This window comes from Pleurodeles waltl, chromosome 5 (genome assembly GCF_031143425.1).
Source record: "Pleurodeles waltl isolate 20211129_DDA chromosome 5, aPleWal1.hap1.20221129, whole genome shotgun sequence".
NCBI classification, from domain to species: domain Eukaryota; kingdom Metazoa; phylum Chordata; class Amphibia; order Caudata; family Salamandridae; genus Pleurodeles; species Pleurodeles waltl.
Window position 1 is genome coordinate 979,368,990 of NC_090444.1, and position 26,708 is coordinate 979,395,697.

General features: G+C 41.5%; 1 protein-coding gene across 1 annotated transcript in view; it reads right to left on the bottom strand.

Annotated features, from left to right (window-relative positions):
- Positions 1-26,177, bottom strand: part of VTA1 (vesicle trafficking 1) — a 307,826-nt gene extending 281,649 nt beyond the window's left edge. Inside the window, exon 1 of the mRNA XM_069235133.1 lies at positions 25,941-26,177. Within this exon, the coding sequence (XP_069091234.1) occupies positions 25,941-26,046 (106 nt within the window). The 5' untranslated portion in view covers positions 26,047-26,177. The remainder of the gene's footprint in view (positions 1-25,940) is intronic.
- Positions 26,178-26,708: the final 531 nt, after the last annotated feature.

Here is a 26,708-nt window from a genome sequence, read left to right on the forward strand (position 1 = left end):
AGGTAGCGAGGCGGTACCACAAGGCACTGGGTTTCATTAGTGGCAAATCGTTACAATGTGACTGGAGCTGACGTGGGGTACTCACACTGGACTTTCTGTTACAGAAACCAAGACTGAGCAGGAGTCAGGAAGACAATCACTTTGGGTGACAGATGGGACAGTAGACAACCAACCACTGGAGAAACACAGGAAAATCAATGTGAGAACTGGAACAAGGCAAAAGCCTTTCATATACATCACTCTAAAGAGGCTTGTTTGCTGCAAAGGCGAGTGAAGACAACCTAGCAAACAACAGCCATAGACCTACAGGCAGCAGTGACCCCTCACACAGCAACAAAATGGTTACCAAAGCAATCCTATAAAAAGTCTGTAAGCCCCTAAACATGAAGTATGAGAAGAAATAAAATAAACAGTTTTGCTAATTCAAATGCAGAGATGAATGCCATAGAAAAATACTTTTAGGGAGGATGTAGCTTCCGTGGGTACCATGATGCTAGAAACAGAAAACGGGAACTTTGGAGGCTAACACGTCCACTCTATGTGAAATACGGTCCTGACACTTAAACGTGAAGACATGGAGAATCGAGTCCTCAGAGAAAACTTGAGTATAAAGTGTCTGGAGGAGTGGGTGGATGGAACAGATCCGGATGCTCTCCTGGAAGGTATGTTTGCAGACCTCATGGGAAAGAAGAGTCCTATGATGCAGTTGGAAATAGGGCACTGAGTAATGCAGCCTCCAGGAAGCCAGGAGAGACCTCCTACACTACAACAACAACCTCCCTGTATCCATCTGCAACATCCTGAGTCACCGCCTAGCTCCTCTCAAAACCAACTAAGCTATGAGAACGAGATTGCAAGCAAGGTAGTACACAGAAGAGCTCAGGCTCACCAAATACCACTGCAAGCAGCTGAAACGCAGATGAAGACAAAGTCAAAACAACATCGACAACAGCACCTACAAATCCGCCCTCAGAATCTGCCACCAGCAAATTAGAGCCACCAAACACTTTGGGCTCACCGACTGCATTGTGAGCAGCACCAACAGTGCATAGGAAACCTTTGCCATAGTGTAAGACTTCACTTCTCCAGCAGTAAGCTACACCAATATCACCACCTCTGAGGACCTCTGCTCCCACCTGTCCCTATTCTTCAGCAACAAGATCACCAACATCTTCGAAATTTTTGAGCCCCAACCAGACCTTTGCAGCCCTCATGCCAATCTCTACCAACACCCAGAATACCCATGATTACCTGCCCATCTTCACTCAAGAAACGACAACAACCAGACAGTCCATACAGTCCAGAGCAGCCTTGGATCCCCTATCCTCAAACAAATCTTCATCAAAGAACTGGACCCTATAAGCGGAGTCATCACCCCGATCCTGAACACCTCAATCATCACAGCCACTTATACTGACGGCTAAGAACACACCACTTAAAGAAACTCTCACCAGGAGAAGAGAGTGTACTTTGCACAGGGATGCTATCAAAAATACTAAAAGATGTGGCGCCCATGTTGGAAGATGTCTCCAAAAATACAGTAAAATATTGCCCATTTGAGGGTTACATTTTATTTGCTGATTTTAAAAAACATTTCAAGGCTTAAGAGTACCATATGTTGTTTTGGTGAAAAGACACAATAGATCTGGGGGAAGCTGCAATGTTTCTAGCTTGTAATGTTGTTCAACAGGGGCATTCTTTAAGGAAAAGGTAATAAAGCAAATGTATTTAAAATAAATAAATAAAGAAGACGACAACGCTAGCCAACTACAGGCCTAGCTCCCTACTATTCTACCTGGGAAAAGAAACAGTAAGATGATAAAGGTCTAGCCACCTACCTTAATCACAATCACCTCCTTGACATGACTCAATCCGGATTCAGGCAGTAAAGAGCATGCCTTCATTGCCACACCAGAAATCCAAATGATCATGCACAGAGGCAACACTGTGAACCACATTCTACTAGATCTTTCTGCAGCCAATGTCTTCCACCCGATCCTTATCCAACAACTGCATGAAGTTGGCATCCATAGTCCTGCACCTCATGGATTTGCTCCTTCCTCACAGGCCGCACCCAGCTGGTCAGTCTGGCCCCCTTCACCTCAGACACCATTAAATTAATCTGCAAAGTTCCACAACAATACTCACTCAGCCCCACTCTTTTAATGCCTACATGACCCTACTCGCCAGCATCATCCGTGCTCACTAAAACATAATAATATTCTATACTGGTAACACTCAGCTCATACTCTCCCTCTTTGACAAGAAGCCCAACTCCTGGACCAAATGCTCCGCCTGCATAACCAGTCATACACAAAAAAAAAAGAAAAAAAGTTTGAATTGAGATTTCTGATCTGACCTAACACACCTTCAGGGGTACAATACATAATACGGTTCAATTTACACAGAAGATCTCTCCCTAACAGATTTACAGGGCTGGAATGACTGATCATAAATTCATGCTGTTCCTTAATAGGACCTATTGTTACTGGGGAAGAGGTAAAAAATGGATGATCAGTGGAAGAATTTGAAATGCTGACAGCTTGCGCCATTTTTCTTTAGAGGGATAATTGGGGTACGTCTGATGGTCTTACAGAGGATTAAACGGCTCCAGTATCAACTAGGAAGTTCAGAAGGTGTCAATTTACCTTACCTGAATATAAAGACACTCCTGATCAACTAAAGACACATGAGTCTGCAAGCAGTCGCCATCTCGCAGGCAGCCCTACAATGCATAGTAAGGGCATGTTGGAACCCCTGTAACTGTGGCAAAATTGGGAAATGCATCACTCAGTAGAGACACTGGCGAGTTCAGAGGCATCATGATTGGGGGAGAATTTGGCAGAACAAACTCAGGTGACAAGACCACTGAAGGGGGCAGGAGTAGTAGATGGAACAGGGGCTATTAACATCTCAGAAGGAACTAGCTAAATATACAGTACTCATCCTGGCACCCTTCCCATTTCTACTTTGGGCCACTTGTTCTTAGTGTCCAAGCTTACCGCATTTCAAGCAAGCATTTTGTTGATTTCCCACAGCACTCTGCCTACTTCTTACTCTCCTCCCTCGACCCCTCTTCACAGCCCCACTCTATAGTCCCTGTACTCCCACCATCTGCAGGGATGTGAGACCTTATAGAAAAAATTCAGATTGTACAATCATCTGTTTATTTCTGGGGTTTTTTCCTTTTCAAACAAGGTATTCACAACAGTAGCACTCACATACTGCCATTTCTTTAACTGTCTTAGCTTGCCAACCCATGACAGACATGCACCTGGTTACTAATATCAGACCCTTGCCCTAATAGAAAGTCAGACACTAGTTCCAGCAACCTGAGCAGGGTAGCATCTTCTATTTCACTGCACATTTTGGTACACCGGTAACAATCTCTCATAAGTGCAGTTCCATCTCAGCTTGTATGGTCTGTACATTTTTGGATCAATATGCACATTGTACTAGCACCTTTTCCATCAAGTACTCCATTACTTCATTGTACTTATACATCACATTCAGCAATGGCTCATATTTTGGAGCTATCCATCTAGGCTCTGCCTCCTGCCATCTCACTGCCACCTTACCAGTGTCCCACAGATCCTTATGTACCACAATGGAAAACAAAGCATCCAAATCTACCCACAACAATTGTCATGTCACTGTTCTCTCTAGTATCAAGTACCACTTCTCAGGATTCTCATGCACATTCAGAAAGTCTTTAGTGGAAGACCACAGATCATATCTGGTCTATTTCACATGAATAGGTACCAGTTGCCAATCCTTACCCAGAAACCCCCTTCGTGGGTATTCCGGTTCCACCCTAGTGGGCAGTTGAATCTCAGGACATCATTCTCCTCCTCAGATACTGCCGTCTGATCCTCAGGCGCCTCTTTACTCACTGTTTGTACACTCATTTAGCATCCTCCCATTTCCATATTTTTCTAACAAATTCTCAAACAAGTATTGCAATGTTATCAAACATTCTTTCTTCGAGTCCATTTTTCTGCTATTGGGTTGCTAAGTGTTAAGATACGAGTCTGACATAGATATATTTGCTAGCAGTGACATTGGGCCCAGCTTTAGTCCCTTGGTTCCGGCGAAAGACAATAAGTTTGTTTGCTATCTAAACTTCTAATAAACTCTGGATACATGGTGCTCTGTCTGATCACCTTGCAGGTACCAAGGGCTTGGCTTCAGAGAATGTCAAAAAATGGATCAGACTCCATTTCAAATCTGCTCACACTATCAAATAACAAAATATACTCTCCGGCCTTCACCACAAGTTCTCTAAGCTCTCTCTCACTTGAGCAGGAGGTGTCAAAGTGCAATTTATCAGTCATCTTTCAGGGAAAGAAGATGCTGCAGAACCAGAGTAAAAGAGACTGGTTACATTTGTAGATGCAGAAACAGAAAAACAGCTTACAATGTCCAAGTCCAACACTAGATGTCAGCAGTATGCAAAACATGTGCATCTACAGCCACACATGCTACAAACACAACATTTTCAGGTCAACTTTCCCAAAATAATTTTTTTGTATAACAATGCATAACGGGTAACTTGTAATGTGATCCTTTATTGACAATTTCGGGTTTTGGTGACATTTACAAGTCGCCAAACCTTCAGCCTTGTGGTTTATGAGGTCACCAGTACCTGTGTATGTCCATATTACACAGTTACTCATTAGGTAGCCAATATATATAGTTGTTTGATGCCTGTGAAAATAAATGTGTCCCAATGACACATTTTTGGAATACGTGTATCAATAAAACACAAACTCACAAATCTATTACTACAATGAAAAAGGTCAAATGTTATACTATTACCACAATAAAGAGTCACAGGCTTGGGAAACATTACCTACTGTCTCTCAAACTAGCTTACAGAATCGTGTCAGAGAAGACAACAACTTTGTTTATAAGCAAGGATTCTCGTTCTTGTGAACTTACCAAAATCCAGTTACTATCAGCTAGGGAAATCAATATACTGTCTCACTGCACAGATGAAACCACATAGGCTTTATTACATATCGTAAGAGGGTGATGGCACAGTAAAGACTTCAACTCATTTGAATAAAAAGCTCTCCCTTCATCTAACAATGGTAATGTAATTTATAGCATATTACAGCATAGGGCAGTGTGTCAGGCTTCTCCCCAAAGGGTATAAACTGAATGCTCTTGAAGTCACTTTCTGCACCCTATTAGAAAACCACTGTTCATGCTGTGAACATCCATTTACATTCTAAAAATAGAAAGGGCTGGCTATATATAGAGTTGTAGTATTCTCCATTGAAACAAAAAAAGCTGGAAAGTGGTTAGTTAACACTGCTTTCAGACAACGCCTTTATACCTGAAATTTTAAAAAGGCCTAGTTGTAGTGACTGTGCCAGTAGCTGCACCTTTAAAAAGAAAACAGATTCAAGACTAGGGGGGTTATTACAACTTTGGAGGAGGTGTTAATCCGTCCCAAAAGTGACGGTAAAGTGACGGATATACCACCAGCCGTATTACGAGTCCATTATATCCTATGGAACTCATAATACGGCTGGTGGTATATCCGTCACATTTGGGACGGATTAACACCTCCTCCAAAGTTGTAATAACCCCCTTAAACTCCTGCAGGCAAAAAAAATATATAGCCACTGGTAGGGCTTCAAAAACACAGAAGAACAGCAATTTCATCTATTGTGACCTAATGTGGCGTCAATACTAAACAGGATTATAAAACAGATGCCTTACCAAGCCTGTCAGCCCAAGGAAAGAAATAATTATGCACACTATAGGCGAATTAGATGTAAGCAAATTTCTAGAATGAAATAAACTATATGTAGACTGTTTTCACTTTTAGCCACTGGCATTGCCACTAAGCTCATACACTCTTTTATGAAGTACAAACATTTCATTCCTTTTAGAAAACATCCCTTCTAATACCCTACGAGAGGTTCTTGCTCAATATGGAAGTATTAAACTACTGGCTAACTCAAATTAACAAATTCATTTTGCTTGGGTTGAAAACAGTGCATGGAATAATAGAAACAAAATTATATCTCCCATTACCATTTCTTTTATAGGACACTAGTTAGTAACTTTAAATTACAAATAATCAGTATCCTTAAACAAGATCGAACAGTCAAAGGGTTTTAGCGTTTGCAAACACTCTGATTCATTAAATCAGAGATTTAGTAAATGTTAAAACGCCTTTTCAAATGTACCAAGTCTATTTAAATGATTCAAAAAAGTTTTTCAGAATTGTTAAATGGGTTTAGGAAACCATATCGAACAGATTTTTGGAAGGAATGTGCTTAGGGATCCCTTCCAAATATCAATTCCTTGTGGTATGTATTAATGTTTTGCAACCAAAGTCTGGTTGCAAAACTTATGCTGCCTATGTTGCTGATACAACAAAATAGGTGGTAACTCGTTCACAAACAGAAAGGGTCCACAAGGGACTCCTCTTATGTGAGAGGTGAAAAAAACGTTTTGGGAGTACTTTAAAAAAAAGTTTGTGAACCTTTTCACATTTTATTTTAATCACATCCCGTTTACCAATAAGCAAAAAATGATGATTTATTCAAGAGCAATCACACACGTGGTGGTCTGCTGACCCCAGCAGGCCACATGTCAGTGACGGCAGCGCATTGTAGTGGATCACAAATTGAGATCCATCTCATGAATACTAATGACGTAGGTCAAAATACGACCTGCTAAGATTTGGTAGGTACTAATAGGTTGGTTCACAAAATACAAATACATTCAGTAAAGTTAGTGTGCAGATTACAACCCCTTTTACCAAAGCATTCATATTATACCTGACCCTAAACTCCTTATAATAGACTTCTGAAAATATGATAGCAACTACTACAGCTATTAGGAAATCCTTAACAATAGAAAAGGGAGTGCTATAAATCTGAGACTGGATCAGCTGCAAAACAAACAAAGACAGATGTAGGCAGCATTAATGTAACAAAATCTACAAACTGAACAGCTTACAGAATAGCAAACATGTTCCATTTAAATTATATTTTAGGAGTTACTGACTAGTTGTGGGTATGAGCTTCTTTTTAATGTGAAGTGAGGATTAATCCTGAATTTTGGACCTTGATTGTTGCATGCAAATGTCTACCATACGCATTTGTCAGAAGCGATTTGATATTGTTGACAGATGGCCATATTTGGATGACAAAGTTCAGATTGCTGTATTATTCTTAATTTTAGCTTGGAATCCTTACATCTAAAAAGACTGTTTGATGGTGGACTTGTACATCCCGACAACTTCCGTTTGTCCTTGAATTCTGGGATTTAATTCCTCAACAAAGAAAAGGCCTCGAGGCTACCATATATATGAGTTTAGAAAGATCGTCTGTTTTCTTCACACTACAGTGAATGTTATCACTATTTTCTAATTGTGGAATTGCTGAGGCTGAGACAATTTTACATGAATCAGTTTTACATACATCTTGTTCCATAGCTGGAATTAAACCAGACCTCCAGTTGTCCCCAACAAAGTAATATTTCTGCAAGAGCCTACAAATAATCTCTATGTACATCAATAACAACGTAGCAGGCATTCAGGTGGTATCCTCGTTTTAAATGTATGTAGTGCCAGCCAGGCACTCCTTTATGTGAAAAAACTATTAGTAAATAGGGATACACAAACACTCACTGGCAAAACAATATACACTCAACTAAAACTGACAGTGTAAGTGTACATGCGCCATAATTAGGACAAATAATGAAACATAACTATGAAATGGCATTGGTTTTTTTAAATACGACCATTAAATTGGTTTTGCAACTTTTAACAACAGTCATTAGATTGCAGGTAATAAAGTGCATGTTAGACTGCGAGAAGATAACACGATTCACGAAACAGTAATATTTAAACACATTTTATCTCATAACGTTTATGCCATGCCAGAGAAATTAAATTTAACCCAATAACACGTGTTAATTAGAGCAACTGTACTAATCAATACACAGCCATTTATGACTACAGTACAAAGGTCAAATTCCATTTAATTTTCACTGTACAGCAAAACGGACACCATGATGCATGACAAGGCAAATTCGCAGCACCTGATCCCATAAAAAGACAGCTCTACAGAACATTATGTTATAATTCATGTGTAATATGTCTCATTAGAGGGTCCTTCAGGATTCACGATATAGGTCATTACAAATAGATGATTTTTATAAAAAAATATAAGGGCCCTGGTGAAATAACTGCACCTTGACAAAGGTGTCTTATGTGAACTTTAATTTATGTTAATATTGAAATTTAAATAAAAGAAAGAAAAAGAGGAAATAATTTCATTCATCCTGTCTGGATTACATTCAAGTATTTAAGGTTTTGCTTCCTACTGCGGGCGAAAGCCGTTCCCTCAATCCATCAAACAGCTAGGTTTACACCATCTGATCAACACTGTCAACTCTCTAAATGGCTGATTACAGTAAAGGTGGCCTATTTACTTTAATGAAGTGTCTGGTTGGACACTGCACCCTTTGGCTGCAGTTTTATTATTTTTTTTTAACCTTCTTATAACTCTTCAAATTACGCACCAGATGACAGACTACATGGTTCTTGGGGTAGATTCATATTCATGCCATATCCCCCCATGCTCAAGATCTCACATGTTAAAAAAATTCAATACCCTGACTTTCCTGTCAACTGCCAAGCATTTCATGCTAAGGATGTCACACCAATCAGCACCTCACTCAAAGCAAAACCTCACAAAGGCCAACCCAAGCTCACAGAAAGCTCCATGAGGTCATTCAAAATGTCCTTATTGATTAATTGCAGTGACACCTCAGGGCTCTACTAATCTGCCTTCATATTGAGACACTAAGGACCTCATTACAAGTCTGGCAGTCACTAGACCACCAGACTCGTGGATGACGGTCGGACCAACGCCAATGCAGCGGCCCGTCCACCACATTACAACCCTAGTGGTCGGGCCGCCAGCTCCGGCAGGATCAGAGATCCCGGAGGTCTGGAGGTGGCGGCGGTCCTAATCCTCCAGGGCAGTGCTGCAAGCAGCGCAGGGGAGGCCCCTGCAATGCCCATGCACTTAGCATGGGCAGTGCATGGGCCCCTCTGGCCAGCACCATCACACAAAGCAGACAGTGAACAATGCAACATGCTGGTGCAAACTGCACTCTACAGCATTGCCGCCAGCTCGATTACGAGCAGGAGACAATGCTGTAGGCTGTTTCCTGCTAGGCAAGCAGGCAAATCCTCAGGTTTCCGCCCGCTGACCTAGCGGGAAACTCTTAATGGGGCCGGCTTGGAGGTAACCAGTATGGCAACAACCTCCTCGATGGAAGTTCAGCAGACGGTGTAAACCGACCACCAAACTCATAATCAGCCCCTCAAGTCAGTGCTGCAAACTCTAAGTGCTATCCTTCTGCTCAAAGCATATCTTCATTCATTTCTCACCAGAAAAATGTGAAGCTTAACCTCTCGGCCCACAATAGAGACCCTTCTGCAAATACAGGATAACAATGTAGACTGAAACAGAAAATAAGGCAAGCACAGTGAAATAAAACTCACATACTAAAGATAGTATGCAAATAATCAAAGCACTGCATTACCAAAACCAAGTTAGAGTACTAGTTGAACCTCATCACACAAGCCAGTGGAAAGAAGGCTATCTTCAAGGTAATAAAAAACTCCATTAACCCCCTTTCCACCATTTCAATCCCAATTCAGCACAGAAATCCACCAACATAAACCAGTATTTAATGGGCAATATCAGGCCCAGAGACAGAATACAGATCTCCACAACAAGCTAGCAAAAACCCTAATAATACAACACATAAAATCAGCAGTCTGTCAGCCCAATGACCAAAGGTATACTTGTAAATATTATCAAAAGATACCTCCTATGAGGAATGCCACAATCACTAAAAGTCCTTCTTCTGAAGCCCTCACCCCTTCCTCTACATCATCAACCCACCCTTCACCTCAAGCCTTCTCACCTTCAGTAATAACGTAATTTGCTCCTTACTTAAGCAGCACAACCAAACTTCAACAAACTCTCAAAATACTCCCTTCCGTTCCTCCCATCATTCAATCTCCTTTAGAGGGTAAAATCCTTGAAAAAGCAGCAAAGCTTTAAACTGAAGCAATTATTGCCATACAGCATTAACTCAACCATCAAGGTTCAGTCTCACATTGCAGCACCAAAAAACATGTTCACCAAGATAAAAGACAAAAGTCTAGTTAACTGAAAAAGAAAGCCCAGCATGTAGTCCTCCCTTACCTTATTAACAGGCCCTCTTGACCACCTTTCCCTCTAACACGGGCGTACACATCATAGTTCTCAAATGGTTTGCATTATTCATATTGAGACAACAATTCATCGAGATGGAGGGAGAACTCTCTGGGGCATGTGGGATGCCCCAGAATGAAAGCTTCCCCAAAGCTATATCTAATCTCTACATGAACACTTGGGGCTCTAACTGGGTCATCAAAACCTTGCCATTTGTCCATGACATCATGGTGTAGTATATGAAAATCCAATAACCAAAATTATGACTTGACACTTCATAAAAATTGAGGTATGTCTTCTAACTTAAATAGAATAAAAACAAGACTGACAGTTTGTTCTCGTCTGTGATGGGGCAACTGGACTATAGACCCAAAAGTCGCTGACTGAGAGGTCAATAAATAGATCCCACTCACCCTAAGCTCCTATTCTCTTCTATTCTGTAGTGACTCCATACTGACTTTTAAAGACTATGGGCCTGATTACGACCTTGGCGGAGGGGATTACTCTGTCCCAAATGTGAAGGATATCCCGGCTGCCATATTACAAGTTCCATTATATCCTATGGAACTTGTAACACAGCAGATGGGATAGCCGTCACGTTTGGGACGGAGTAATCCCCTCTGCCAAGGTCGTAATCAGGCCCTACGTATCACAACCTCTCTTCATAATAGACAGGTGACATGGCCTGCTTACATGGCGTCCTGCAGTGGGACATCACACATAGGCCCTCATCTCTAGTATAGGGATGGCACCTGCTTTCAATCACAGAACAGGATGATGGGGATGAGGAAGGTGGGAGCAGAAAAACAGATTCATCCAGAAACTGCCATTTTGCCTTACTAGAGTGAGACTGCCTGACTTTTGGAATACTACTGAGCATGGTATGATGCTCAGTTGACTGAAAAGGACTACAAACTGGTGCTCAGCATTACATTGGGTGCATTTTCAATAGGACATCGCCTGGCCTTTCTTGATCTTGGGACACTTTGTTACTGCCTTAGCCATTTCTCTGATGACTTTCTGCTATCTGGCTGCTATTAGGCAGAAACCTTCTGAAAGCTGGGGGACTCCGATCGCTTGGAGGACACCGCTCTCCTAATCCTTATGTCTAGATTTCTGCAGTCTGTTTGAAACATCACATTGGGTAATCTGGGATCCTTTGATTACTAAGTTTATTAACTGCAGACCTCTACAATTAAGACTGTTGCATTGCTTTGTGTGCGGATCATGTGCCTTCTACAAAACTTTCTCAATTGTATTACAAGAAGTGCTGTAAACTATATGGTGCAGGATATCTCCTGAATTTGATTGAGAGGTTAGTGTCACAACTCCATCTTGTGTCTCATGTGTAGTGGGTATCACTCGCCAGTCTCATGTCATTTCTTCCCCTGTGGTGCCTTCTGTGTTGAGTACTTCCTGGCATCTCCCCTCCCCAAAGGCCTGAACTACTGGTCTATCAGTTCCGTTACTATGCAAGTTTAAACAAGTTAGCATCTGCAGATATCACATGCCCTTTTAGGATAGTTATGTTTCTACTGCGCACCATTTGGTTGTACCATCATGCACTTAGGTTCCGTTGTACTTGTTGTTGTCAATTATCGTTTGCACCTGTTGCCTGTTAAGCCATATTTGTTTGTATGTAATACATGATTTTCCCCAGGTTCCTTTGGAAGCCTCCACATGAGACACATGCCCTTCTAGAACACTCTTGGCTTCCTGTATAAATAGCCCCTCTGAACTTGAACCTGTATCTGGACCCGCACCCGTCAAATCCTGTGCAAGAAGCTTCCCCGCACACACATCTTGAGTTGCCAGGATCATCCTGTGTTCTTGTCCAGCGCAAGTTTCATTCCTGCACTCTTCTCTCGAGTCGCCCAGACCTTCATTGCTACAGTCCTAAGCAACTTCATCCCTGCACCCATTTTCCTGAGTCATCCAGAAACCTTCCAGTGCTCTAGTCTTCCAAGTCTCTTCTGATAACTCTGAGATCCTGATGTCTGCAACACCTCTAATGTCTCCCTCCATGAGCTACAATTCTGCATCTTCTTGAACTTCCTGCAATGGCCCACGTGCTTCCTTCCAGCTCCAGCCCAAGTGCTGGTCCTGCCTAGTACTTGCCCCCAGGTTAGTGCGCACTAATCATTAGTAGTATTTGCTTATTTGCTGGCCTGTTATCTCCTTGCTCATCCTGGCGCTGGACCATCTCTCCAGGTCTTGGCTTCTGATCTGAGTTGCTCACGGACTACAGACTCCCTCCAGAACCAACTTCATACCTCCAACCTTTGTACTGAGTAATCATGTTTTCTGGCACACGTTGGGAGTGCATCTGACTCCAATCTTGCGCCGAGTGTAACCGTGTTTTCTAGCATACCTTGGGAGTGCCTATAACTCCAATCCATGTTTCAAGCACAACCTTCATAGTGTCAGTAACTCCATCCTTGTGCTGAGAAGTAACCTAGTTTCATGTACTGCCTTGTTTCCGAGTTTCATGTACTGCCTTGTTTCCGAGTTTAGCAAATGTACAAAATATAACCGTGGGAGTGTCCATAACTTCAACCTTGTGCCCAGAGTAATCTTTTTTCATGTGTAGTCTCATTTCCGAGTTTAGCCCATGTATTGAGTACAACCTTGAGAGTGTCAGTAACTACAACCTAGTGCCAAGGATGGCCTTGTCCTGAGCTTACCTAATTTGTGTGTAATCCATTTCCGAGAGTAACTTGGTTGCTAACACATCTTGAGAGTGTGAGTAACTTCCAACCTACGTGCCTAGAGCAACCTGGTTTCCTATTTTTGTGCAAGTTTGTCCAATTCCAATCTATGTAATGAGTGCCATTGTGGGAGTGTTATTAACTCCAACCTATGTTCTGATTTTTCCCATGAGGGCCTTAAACTCTACTCAGTACTTCAAGTTCTCCTTTGAGAGTTCCAGAAGATTCCATTTGAGTATCTGGTTCATCTGCTCTCATGTTACAAAATGAATATTAAGTAATCTGTATGTGTGAAATACTGAAGCCTTTTGTTGTAACCTGTGTAGAGGATTTGATGCACTGATGGTAATGACCTCTTCTTGTTATTTCCAGTGTATTGCGTTTCATGATAACCAGAAGTGCAGTCTCATAAACATCAGAAGTGACGATCCTGCTAAGCATAGTAGAACCGTCACTGAGCAGAACCAGTACCACACATGTTCTTCATAATTTTGTCCCTTCCCCCTTTGGAAGCAAGTCTGGAAATAGGAGTACAGTCCCTTGTTCCAGATTCTTCTGGATAGGGAGTGAGGGCCAGCATTGGCTCGAGTGTTGTCCCTGCGGTTTAGAACCAGTTGAGTGCCTGACTGTTAAAAACATTTTCTTGATTGTTTTACACTGAATGATATCCAGACTTACTGCATAAGAGGTATATCTGGGCAGGTGGGAGGCACCCAATTAGTCATAATATTCAAGGGATTATGCAGCAATTACTATAATCTTCATCCTTTACATTTCGTGCAAATTCTCATGCAAGGTCCTAAAGGCATATGCTAGCGGCATGCCTTCCTCTCTACTGCTATGCCCTTCAGCCTTTCTTACGACTCACATTGCATTAAAGCCTTCAATGTTAATCCCTGAAACTAACTACACGGGTTATAGCTTTTTGGGTTGGTTATGTAACCTCAACAGTTCCTTCATCTGATCTAGGTTAGTGCATTATACCATACAACACAGGAACCCTTGCTCCAATTGAGTCTCCCCGCAAGACTAATAATTCCTTCCTTGCCACGTTTAAAAACTGCAGGCCTGTACTGTGCAGGCCTAGTTCTACCATATCAATAGTGGTACTGCAATACAACTTGCTTGCTAGACATCACACTGGCTCCACAAATGTCGCCCTCCATTCTTCCCCCTCCTAATTATACCCAAAGGAAATTCAAAGAAATATCTCCCTGCACTAGTCACTTACAAAGGATTCCCATGCTAGTTTATTCCCAGCACAAAATGTATTGTTTCAAACACTTCCTTGAAACAAAATGTGAACCTCCTTTCACATATTAAACCACTAGAGCCACACTCCATTGGGACTACAGATGAAATAAGGAGACAAGCGCATCTAAAGACAAACATACCATCCAGGAGACAAGAACATTTAATGACAAACATAAAAACCATGACACAAGAACACCTACAGATAAACAGACCATCTATGAGAATTGAACATTGACATCATGTATTGAAATAGAACTTTCAGCACTGAAACGTTTTTCATAGTAACAACCTACTAACTGTTTATTGTAGTCCATGATCCTTGAAAAACTGATCTTGTCTACCAGACCAAGATGTTTTATGGAGATCACTTGCTGGCTACACACATTTTATCAAACATTTAGGGTGCTTTTTCCCTATCATCCTCTTCATCAGTTTAGTTTTCTATTCCTACACCATGACTCAGAAATGGGTATATAGTATATTCTCCTGCTTCAAAGTTAACTGTAAATTCTAGAAATAAAGCCACAACAAAAGCACAGGTCAATGACTAATATTTTTTATTCACTGATTATGTATTAGATCCTCAAACTGCTTGTATGCTGAGTGATGGATGGTTTCTTACTTGAATGCATCAAATTACAAGTACATACGTTTCTATAAGGTAAAAAAACTGAACAAAATAAAAACATTTCAGTAAAATTACATAAATTAACACAGCTCATGCATATGCAAAAGGCAATACTTCTCATCAACTACACAAACAACTCTGTGTCCCTTGACCTGGTTGCCTTAATGAGAGTTTGCCAACCAGCGTTCTCCAGCCTCTCCTTTTCTTAGTCTCTAAGATTTTGATCTTTATTGCATCAGGTGAATGTATTGTGATAAGAAATTACAATTGTAAATAACTGTGAAACCACCTTTTCCCCAATTTCAAATACTGTTGGAGAAGCACGTTTTCATCTGTGTATGGAAACCAGCACAACTCTGGAAACTTCGCCACGTTATTCCATTGTTAATAACTGATAGAGACATTGTTGATGCAGACCCTGTGTCAAATACAGTAGGAAATGGCTTTGCATGGTACCCTTCACAAACATATTAGGAAGGGGGTCTACATTGGGATCTCTGCGCTACATAAAATAAGAAGTTGGATAGTCATTGTGAACTCTCTGACAAAAGCAATAGGAAGGCATTTCACAATATGAACTCTCTGACAAATACAATAGAAAGGGGTACATTGTAAAGTCCTATGTTGGTGCCTTGTTGGGTTGCATGTTTAGACAGTAAATTACAGGGCACAAACATAAACGGCCCAAAAGAGGCAGGTTGAACAACAAAACAGGATGCTCATTTGTGCAGATCTGCATTTGCAAGCGTTAGCACATTAAAGCTGACCTACTGGCTCTGAAAACGATGTTTAGCTTTCCAGCTTACAATTTTGCTTCCGTGGGGACTCCAGGCTGCAATCAAAAGCCAGAAACGAATGCCATGCTCACCTATGGCACGCATCTGGGGTAAATATCACTACTCATTGTGCATTCTTTTCCTTCACATACAACCCCATAGCCCATTGTATGCATTTATTTCCCAGTTCTGTATACTGCTTGCCCACAACAGTCGGTCTGTTTTGTTGATGTTTAGTTGAGAATTTCTTATTCAGACCTTGTTTGTGCCACTAATTTGAGTGGTACACAGAAAGAAACAACAAATCGCTCACTATTGGCAGAGATTAGCAATACTAAACAACTGTTCCCACTTTCCCACCAGATTTACACTGTGCAACAAGACTAAGAGTCTTTCAAGTGCTTTGCCTCAAACAGTAAATATGTTCAATGTAAATATGTGCAAATATGTCATAAACAAGTGAACAGTGTGAGTTTTTGTACTGCTCCAGTTATACCTTCACACCTCCTTTCCCCTTCACTCACTGTTTTCTGTGATTAAATGACAACCGAACGTATACCATACTTTGCTGTGTGTATGGAAACTGCAAAATGTTAGGCTTTAGGAAACTTGAGGAAGTCTCCATCATAACAGCCAACACACACAACTGCCAAATAGCTCACATTATAACCCTTTTTAGGCCACTCAGTTTTGCTGGAGTAGAGATCTGTAGTACTGGGATACAAGGCAACTTGCTGAAGCAAGCACAATTTGGTGAAGCATCAAGGGTGTAAACGGAGAAAAGAGGTCAAGCCTCCAGGTTCCAAAAAGCTATTCAACAAGCATAATGATCCTCCCCTGAAGTAACTTTGCATGTCAGTTTCAGTCCTTGGATCTTAGAGAAGCAAGCAGAAATCTCGCCCAGCATACAATACAGTGTAAACCACATAGTTATCTTAAGAAGAAAGGTGTATTTAAAAATAAATAAACTCACTAAACCGATTATCACAATCTTTTTTCGTCAAATCACTTTTCGAACTTTCTTCACATCTATTGCATTCAGCATAGTGAATGGCCTGTGTGGTGAACAAATGATGTCTTCTATGTTGTTTCTATTCAAATCTCCTACCCCAAAATTCTTGTCTTACTATTTTAAGTTTATATAACCCACAAAGTTTTATACTACTACTATTTTAAGAGATTTTATCATTAACAGACATTATTTATAACAGCCCTGGCAAAGCAAATATGTCTTGCTTTGCAACCTAGTGACTGTTATAATGATTTTTGTCACTTCTGAGCAGCACTGGCAAAAATAAAATAATTGTGTTGATTCTGGGTGCAGGGATGTGCAATTCCTATTGCCCCACACCTGTGACATATTGCTTGGGGTCAAGGGCAACAAGTTTTTATATTTATTTTGTCCTTTGGACAAGTAGGCACAACCCCCTGCAGCACAAACCCTTTGGCTGACAGTTTATAGATAAGGGAACTGCCTGCAGTTGAGGTAATATGTGTCCATATGTTAATGCTGTTCGAACTTGTATTTATGGTTCCTTAATGAAAAGCCTCCATTATTAGGTTGAGCACTGTAAATAAACATTTTAAGGTCACACACACGCACTACTGACAGGTGTACCAGAATAAAAAAAAGTGTACACACGTTTGAAAAGTTTAACAATATGAGGCTAAGTATAATGCTCCCAGAATGCTCTCTGATTAGATGCAAATATTTGCAGAAGCGTGTAAGAAAGTAATGATTCTGTGCTTTCAAAATAAAATGTTCAGAAAAAAATGCAGGTAGGAAAAAAGGTTTTGCTACTATGAAGTTTTAGGTGCTATTTCATTGAAGCGTCATTTAATAAAATGTGTTGATGCATGCTAGTATTTCCAAAAAATATTCCTAATGGAAAAATGAGTGTAACCATTTAATTACGGGAAGCATGAAAATAAACAAGCACTGGCAAAGCCAACCGATCTGACATTTTTTTGTGAGTCTTTTGGTTTCGTCAACGTGTGTCTTGTTTTGACATGGCTTTTGTAACACTTTATTGTTGTGGGAGCTGCCAGGTCCTCAGCTTTGTAACAAACAGTGGCAAAAAGAAAATTATTTGTTCTCAAAAAGCACACATTGCCACCAGTGGCTTAACGAAGGCCCCGCAGCCCCCCTCCAGGACATCCCCTCAGCACAGCACCTGCCCTGAGTGAGTCTGGAGGGGGGGCCCCTCCATGTCCTTTGCAGGGGCCCGATCCAGTTTTGTTATGGTACTGATTGCCACAGTCGTTCCTGGCACTTGAACAAAATTACTTTGTGTGTCATTATGCTCCTTGTGGAAGAGCAGAATGTGATCACTCACAGTAAAGCCAGCCGATAACAAAGAGAGAAATAGAAGTTTAATACAAACATAATGTCTTTGTAAACGCCAGACCTAATTAGGGACCCAATTAAAGAAAGTCACAAAAGTAAACACATTGGATGTGTCTTTGAATTAGTGGCTTTCATCAATTCACAAGAACTTACAGAAGTAGGCCAGGAAATTGTACTCCTAGAAAATGTTTGTGAACTTTATTTTAGCACAAGCAAATATGCATGTGTAGATCTGCTCATGTGAAAATCTATGGAGCGTTTACAAGTTCACTTTCCCTCCACCCACTTTTTCCCAATCCTGGAAGAACTTCTACTTCTGTCAAATTTCAGGAGTAAAAGTTCAACTTCTCTCATTATGGGAAAAGATTACAGAAGAGCTGGTGAAAATCCTTAAAACTGCACATTAGTAGGTTTGCAGACTCAAAGGCATTCCAACCCTGGAACTATTGCGTACTTCTTCCTCTAGTCCCAGTATGTAGATCTGACGAAAGGTGGCAAAATAAGGACATTGCTATAGTAGGGAATGAAAATGCAAGTATTCAAACCCTACTATACTAGTAACCCCGCAATAATCAGAGAGGCTATTATCAGTGCTGCCATAATTTGTTGCCGCACTACATGGCACCAGAGGGACAAGCAGATTTTTTTAAAGAACAAGTAGATTTAAGAAGCAACCTGTCACACGGACAAGTATATATTTAATTAAATTCTACACCCCTGTGAGTGGTATTGGCAAAAAGAAAAAGAAAACTGCAATGACATATAAATGGTACATCATGATGAAATGGCGTCTTACCTTGATAAAGTAAATGGGGGCATACTGCAAGAGACAGATATAAATGACCCCACCGGGAGAGGTGTAATTAGATGCTCAGCCACACAAGTAGATTTGTTAGGAGATGGTTTATTCCAAGTTAGATGCAAGAATGACTTCACCAGGGATGGGTGTAATTAGATACTCATCCGTGGTCCCTCTGTACCCCTAAGCTAAAGAGATCAGTCTTAAAAAAAAAAAATTATAGATAAGAACTTAACACAAGAGGGGAAAGACGATCATAGGATGACTACAGAATCATACATGGTAGCAGTAGTCCGACAAGGGAGACCCAAGAATCGCTAAGTGTGGTGTACATAAAAAGTGATTTCGAGAACGTGGAACATTACCAGGCTGGTTCCTGTTAATGAGTCGTTGAAGAAGAAGTCGGTTCCTTCAGAAGAAGAAGAGAACCGAGTCAAAATTATCTTTAGGGTTTAAAAATGACTGACTGTCATGACAAAAGAGTTTTTTATAAAGAGAGGAAGAGTAACAGGAGGAGAGTGATTCCTCAACATTTTAAAGATTATATACTGAATTGATTGGCATGGTCTTTCATGGTATAATTAATGTATATTTTTTGGGTAGTTGTTAATATGTCTAAGCATTTTCAATTTGTTTTATTTTTGGGGCGTTGTGTTGTTATAAACTTTGTTTTGAGTTTATTTAAAATGTCGAAGGGAGATGTGTGGTGTACATAACACATGATTCCAAGAACGGAGTCACTTTTATGGAAACAGAATGTAGAAAAGTAAGAAAAGTGAGGAGGCGATTCTAACGGCAGTTGGAGCCGAGTCGTGCTTGATGGATGAGGCGTTTTATAACTAATAAAGATATCTACCAAGTTACATGAAGAGTTTGCCTTACCATAATCTTGGCACTTCACACTAAGGACCTGTTGTAGCAGAGAAAGAAGTGGACCCTAGTAATAATATTACTAAAGAAAAAAAATTGAAATTTCAATTTATTCAAAGCAATCAATGACAATTTAAAAACACATAGCGGTGCAGTGAATTTTATGGCAAGACCGGAGGCTCCTATTATGCTTCTCTAACTTGCTTTATTTTAGATAGCAGCAGTCAAGAAAAGACTACATTTCCCATGAGGCTAGTGGAAACAAAAGCCAATGGGAAAGAAGAACGTGTCGGCATGAATACCAATGGGAACGGAGAACATACAATAAACACTACACTTGACTGCGACCAGCCCTCTTTCTTGCTGCTCGCAGTCAAGATAAGTGTCTCTTTACCTTTTTCTTTACAAAAAGTTTCTTGCGCGAATACTATTTGGTCTAAATGTTATATTGTTCGCTTATTATATACTTTGTGTGCCGCTCCGCTCCCTCGCGGCCGCCTTATAAACGCTTGTCTGGCCCCCCCTTTCCACGTTTATTTTCAACGCTCCCCCCTCGTCCTTCTTCGGAACGCGCGAGCGTTCCAACTGCGGTTTCTCCTCACATTCTTTCCATTCTTCGGCCACTTACCTCAGCGGCCTCGCTCCGAAATCTCCTCAGCATTTCTTCGCCGACCGCGACGTTCGGATTCATCTGCCTCAGCTCTCCGGCTTCGTCGAAGCTTGTCCCCGCCTTCTTTCTTCACTGGTAACGCCTCCCTGGGGCATCTACCTCCGTTTTTGTTTCCTCTGTTTTCCCCACATTATTAACCCTTCTTACTCCCCTCAAAATATTTCTAAAAACAACATGTCTGAGCAACAAAAAAACGATGATGTCGTCTTTGGTCAAGACCTTGATAATTTAATTAAAGACTCTGTGGCAAAAGCCATTTCTAATTCAATGGGCAAAATTACAAAAAACCTCGAATCCTCCATAAAGGATATGGTTTCTAAATCCTTACTGGCCCATTCTGCGGGGGAATGCAGAAAAATAAAAATTAAGGATTTATCCGCCCAAAAAGCCCATATTATAGTCACCCCGGATGGCGCTAATTCGACTGGTGAAACCTCTTCACCCCAGATTGAGGACAAGTCTCCTCCAAGGCCTCCTTCTAAGGAGAGGAAATCTAAACTTAATTGTTCTGAAAAGACCAAGCATGTTATAGCTGCGCCAAAAAAGATTATTGTGTCTCACATCTCTGACACAGATGATGACATGGGTGACTTAGATGATTTGAATGATGATACAGATGCTTGGGGCTCCAATCTCAATCCTCCCCTCCCCCCAAGAAATCGAAGCTTGATTTGCCTACTAACCCGTTCTCAGCTAAACAAATCCTAGATCCCAATGGCAACCCCAAGTTTAACCCTTCCTTCCTTCACCACCCTAATTCCACTGAATGGTTACCTTGTTCTCACGTAGTTGATTTCATTTCCTCCAGATTAAGACTTCCTTTAGATAAACTCACAAGGGCCAAATTAAAATCCGAGTGTCCCAGACCTTCCCTTTCTTCTAATATTACCTCTACCCCCACTATTGACCAATCCCTTCTTACTTTTTTCTCGTAATTCGGTAAGGATCCCCGCAAGGGCGTTGATAAAGCCTGGTGCAATTGCCAGCATAAACTTTTAGACCTGGTAGGTCCATTGGCCAGACTTTTCGATATGGCAGAATCAGCCAGAACTGAAAACGCGGACATCGATCCTTCAGAACTGTCTTTATGGATCCAAAGAGCCTTTTGCCTCCTCGGCAACGCCAATGCGGCCATCATACACGAGAGACGGAAAGGTCTTTTACTTAAATTAGACCCCAAATCGGCCAATCTCGCTTTCATCGACCCTGGCATCAAGGCGGACGGGCTTCTCTTCGGAGATTCGTTTATAAAAGACTTAGGAAAATTTGTCTCCACTTTTGCCTCCATAGACAAGGCACAACAATCAATCAAAAAAGTGTTCCACCAACGGGTTTTTGGAAAGGCCGGTACAGGCAGGAGCCGCTTTACCAGCCGATCTTTCCGATCACAAGGATCTAGAGGCTCCTACAATTCCAATTATGACACACAACCCTACAAGCCTCAGTTCTACCCCCAACGTGGCAGAGGCGCCCGTGGACAACGCGATTCCAGATTCAATTATCAACAAGGTAAGCCCCAGTTCTGGCCTTCCTCCTATCGGGGGCCGACTTCGTCTGTTTATAGAAAAATTTAAAAGTATTACTCTGGATCCATGGGTACTCAACACAATTCAGGGTTACACAATAGAACTCTATTCAGTTCCTCATCAACACTCCCTTCCCCCCCCCTCTTTTTCTCTTTAGAAATGGCATCCCTCATCTCAGAAGAAATTTGGTCACTCCTCTCCAAACAAGCCATCCAAGTATCTCGTTCGGACCCTTCCGGCTTTCTCAGTACTCTCTTCTTAGTCCAAAAGAAGAACAAAAAACTAAGACCAGTCATCAACTTGAGAAATTTCAATCGCTTTGTCGTTTACAGACATTTCAAAATGGAAACTATCGTCCATTTAAGAGATATTCTTCTCCCTCACGATTATATGGTTCGACTGGACCTTCAAGACGCATACTTATTCGTCCCTATCCACGTATCTCACAGGAAATTCCTCCAATTCCAATGGCAGGGGCAAACTTACCAATTTTCTTCTCTTCCGTTCGGCCTTTCGTCAGCACCCTGGTGCTTTACAAAGATAATGAAACCGGTTACGGCTCATCTCAGGTCCCTAGGAATCAGATTGCTGATTTACCTAGACGACATTCTCCTAATGCATCAGGATTGTCTCTCCCTTCAACGACATCTCGAAATCACCTGCTCCCTCCTAACCCAACTAGGTTTTCTTATAAACAAAGAAAAATCTATCACTTCTCCTTCAAAAAGGATAGAATTTTTGGGGTTCATAATCGATTCTTCATCCGCTATTCTTCAACTTCCTCAACAAAAAGTAAGATCCACTAAATCAGAGATTCTGAAACTTCTTCAGAGTTCTCGAATTTCCCTCAGGTCTCTAGCCAGAGTCATGGGTCTCCTCGCCTCTTCAATTCAAGCCATTTTTCCCGGTCCCCTTCACTACCGAGCTCTTCAAAGGTTAAAAATTCGCCACCTCAGAAGAGGACTTTCTTATTCAGAAACCATCAATCTGGACCAAGAGTCTTGTTCAGAACTTCAATGGTGGATAGACCATTTAGATGCCTGGAACGGCAGGACTATCTTTCCGTCAGCCCCAGATCTTGTGTTAGAGTCAGATGCAAGTCTGACAGGCTGGGGCGCCCGATGTGGCGCAATCTCGACTGGAGGTTTCTGGTCTTCAGAGGAGTCCAAATTGCATATCAATTATTTAGAGATGCTTGCGGGCTCCTTTGCAATCAAAAGCCTCGCAAAAAACAGGGTTCAGTGTACCATCCTCCTCCGCATGGACAATGTGTCAGCTGTCCGCTACATAAGCCATTTAGGAGGTACCAGATCAAAACCTCTAGCAGATCTGGCAAAAAGTCTTTGGGAATATTGTCTCTGCAACGAAATATCCCTGTCGGCAGAGTACCTACCCGGTTCCCTCCACGACGTTGCGGACTGGCATTCTCGATTTCTCAGAGATTCCAGCGACTGGAAACTCCATCCCTCAGTTTTCCAAACTCTCCTTCACAAATGGGGTCCCTTCAAAATAGATCTATTCGCGTCCTGTCTAAAGTCCCAACTCCCTCTATTTTTCAGCTTGCGCCCGGATCCTCAGGCTCTGGCTTCCGATGCTTTTCTGCAGGACTGGTCATCCTAGCTCAATTACGGCTTCCCCCCTTTCATAATGATTACCAGAGTTCTCGCCCAGGTCAGACGCCAAAAAGCTACTTTAATTCTGATAGTTCCCTTTTGGCAATCCCAAGTGTGGTTCCCCCCTCCTTGAATTGACTACCGACTTCCCGGTTCTACTCCCGTCTTTCCCTTCACTTCTTCGGAACCCTTTGGGCTCTCTTCATCCTCTCATTCTCAACAACTCCCTCTCTCTCTCGGCCTGGAAGATTTCAGGTACTCCCAACCTCCCATCCCTATTTCGTCAGAGGCTTCAGACTTCATTAACAAAGCCTGGGCTCCTGGTACAAGGAAGTCATACAATTCTGCATGGTCTCTTTGGTCAAGCTGGTGTGTGGGAAGGGACATCAATCCCTTTTCAGCCGATCTAAATTATATTATCAACTTTCTCGCTGCCCAAGCCAGTGCAGGTAAGTCTTACAGGACAGTCAACTTATATAGATCAGCTATTTCCCTACAACACGTTCACATCAACGGGAAACCGATCGGGGAACACCCTTTGATCTGTCGCTTACTAAAGGGAGTAAAGTTTTCTTCCCCTCCTTTACCCAAATATTCAAAACTATGGGATGTCAATGTTGTCCTAAATGTATTTATTTCCTGGCAGGACAATTCAGATTTATCGCTAAAAATGCTTTCAGCCAAACTCACAATGTTACGTTGTTTTGTTTCTATTAAACGTTTATCAGATGTCAAAGCACTAGATATTTCATCCTGTCAATTTTCCCCTACAGGTGTTTTATTTTCTGTCAGCAGACGATCCAAAACTAATATACGTTCAGTATTTTACCCTTATTTCTCTAACCAACCCAAACTTTGTGTAGGACAGTGCCTCAAAGTCTACCAAGACCGCACAGCCAATTTCAGAACGTCCTCGTCCCAACTCCTCATTTCTTCTCACAAACCTCACAAACCTGTGACATCTGCTACTCTAGCCAGATGGGTGCGTTGGGTCATGTCATTAGCAGGTATAGACACGTCAATGTTTGGTGCTCACTCTTCCAGAGGAGCCATGGCTTCCAAAGCCTTTTGGGTAGGTTCCAGACTTGAGGACATTCTGAGATCGGCTGACTGGTCCAATGATTATGTTTTTAGAACTTTCTATTGTAAGCCAGTTCATACAGCAACTTCTGTAATAATTAACATGCTTTAAAAAAGCATAATAGGAGCCTCCGGTCTTGCCATAAAATGTAGATTTTCCTAGTAATTTATGACGGAAAGTCTTAATTTTATTAAAGACACGGAGGCGAGTATTATCCCACCACAGATTTTTTAATCATTGTCGATTCTTTCCCTCCCACAGCATCATCTACTCAACCTCAGAACTCTTCCTGATCGTCAGTCGGTGCCTCCATCTTCGCTGAGTTAGACCATCTATCCTCCTCAAAATCAACATAATCTGCGCTCATCTCCCTGGATTCTCCCTCTCCTCAAGTCATGGATGAACTTTTGTCAAGAACTTTGTTCTCTAATATTAGCAGTTGCTATTGTTGTTTCTATTATTCCTTTATTCTCTCACACAGACTTGCCTTCTCGCATCAAGAAAGAGGGCTGGTCGCAGTCAAGTATAGTGTTTATTGTATGTTCTCTGTTCCCATTGGTATTCATGCAATACGCTCTTCTTTCCCATTGGCTTTTGTTTCCTTTAGCCTCATGGGAAATGTAGTCTTTTCTTGACTGCTGCTATCTAAAATAAAGCAAGTTAGAGAAGCATAATATTCTCCTCTGTGTCTTTAATAAAATTAAGACTTTCCGTCATAAATTACTAGGAAAATCTACATTTTGGTGCAAAACAAACATGTAGTTTCTGTCACTCCCTCTCAGGCTTTCTGTATTCTTCTGGCCTTGATGATGATCCTATAATGAATATGTGATCAAAACAGAGTTGACTTTTCGACTATGAAAAACGTGCCCATGCGATTATTGGAAATTTTGTTTAAAGGGGCAGTGCTGTTCCTGTGTGTGTTGATACACGGGCGGATAACGATTTATCACTGTATGACTGGAAAGAGAGCACGTTCGCCCTGCACCAATATTTACTGCGCCGCTATGTGTTGTAAAATTGTTTATCAGTGAGTCCTTACAAAAAAACTTAAATTACTATTTTTTTGCATTAAGAATGTTATTAATAGGGACCAGTGTTTACGTTGCTACAGAATTACACATGACATTTATTGATGAGGCGTCAGTATTCGCACGTTAAAGAGAAAGGAGTTGCAGCAAAATCGCAACATTACCTACTCCCAGTGACAGAACTTGAAGCAGTTGATCTCAGTTCTAGGAGTTTTTATGGCTTTGCAAACACGATATCCCAATACATTTCCGTTGAACGTTTTCAAGCCGTTTACAGGCATTTTTAGACAGGTAATTTGACAGCTGTATGTGTAACTGACACCCTCTTTAAAATAAAAATAAAACATACAAAGCTGTACTGCCAGCTATACTCACAGTAATAGGCTACCACCGGGTCGCGCTTTTCGTGTTCCTGCGCTGTGCGCAGATGATGTTGTATACTCTTGAACTGCGGAGGTAATGGGAGCGCTGGCGCAGCCATCCTGCTGATCCACCTAGCCCACCTGGATCGTTAGAAATTGCTCGGCCGCTGTCACTGCCGGGTATGATTCTCTCAATACCTGCGCTGGTCACAAGGCGGAACAACAAACACAAAAGCAGAAAGAGCTGCTCAAGGCACGGCAGAGTGAAGTGACGGCTGACACCTTCAGCCTCTATGTGATTTTTGGGCGGCCATCTGAGAAGGGGGCTTGTTGCCGTAGGATAGACCTCCTCCCTACACTTTATTGATGAACAAAAGTTTATAAAGAACTAAGCAATACTGTTATTATATCGCGTTAGACATTTCATAGCATAAAAAACCTAATCGGTACCGCCAAATTACATAATAAAATTCTTCTAATGTCTATCCTTTTTTCCAACTGTATTTGAAGAAAGAAAAACTGCTGAGACTTTCCATAAAACAACATTGACTCTAACCATTTGTCTTGGTAATGTACTGGATTTCTGGGTGAAAGGGGAGTTCTGGAGGAACAACTCATGAAAATGTGTTCTTTTAAGATGGCCGCTGCTTTTCAGATTAATCTCGTCCTCCTTTTTTCGCGTTCAGTCTAGGCAACAAGACAGGCGCCTTCACGTTTCCGGAATAGCGAGCCAACCGAGTCCCGGTTCAAAGGGTTTATGCCATGGTAAAAGAAACAAGGC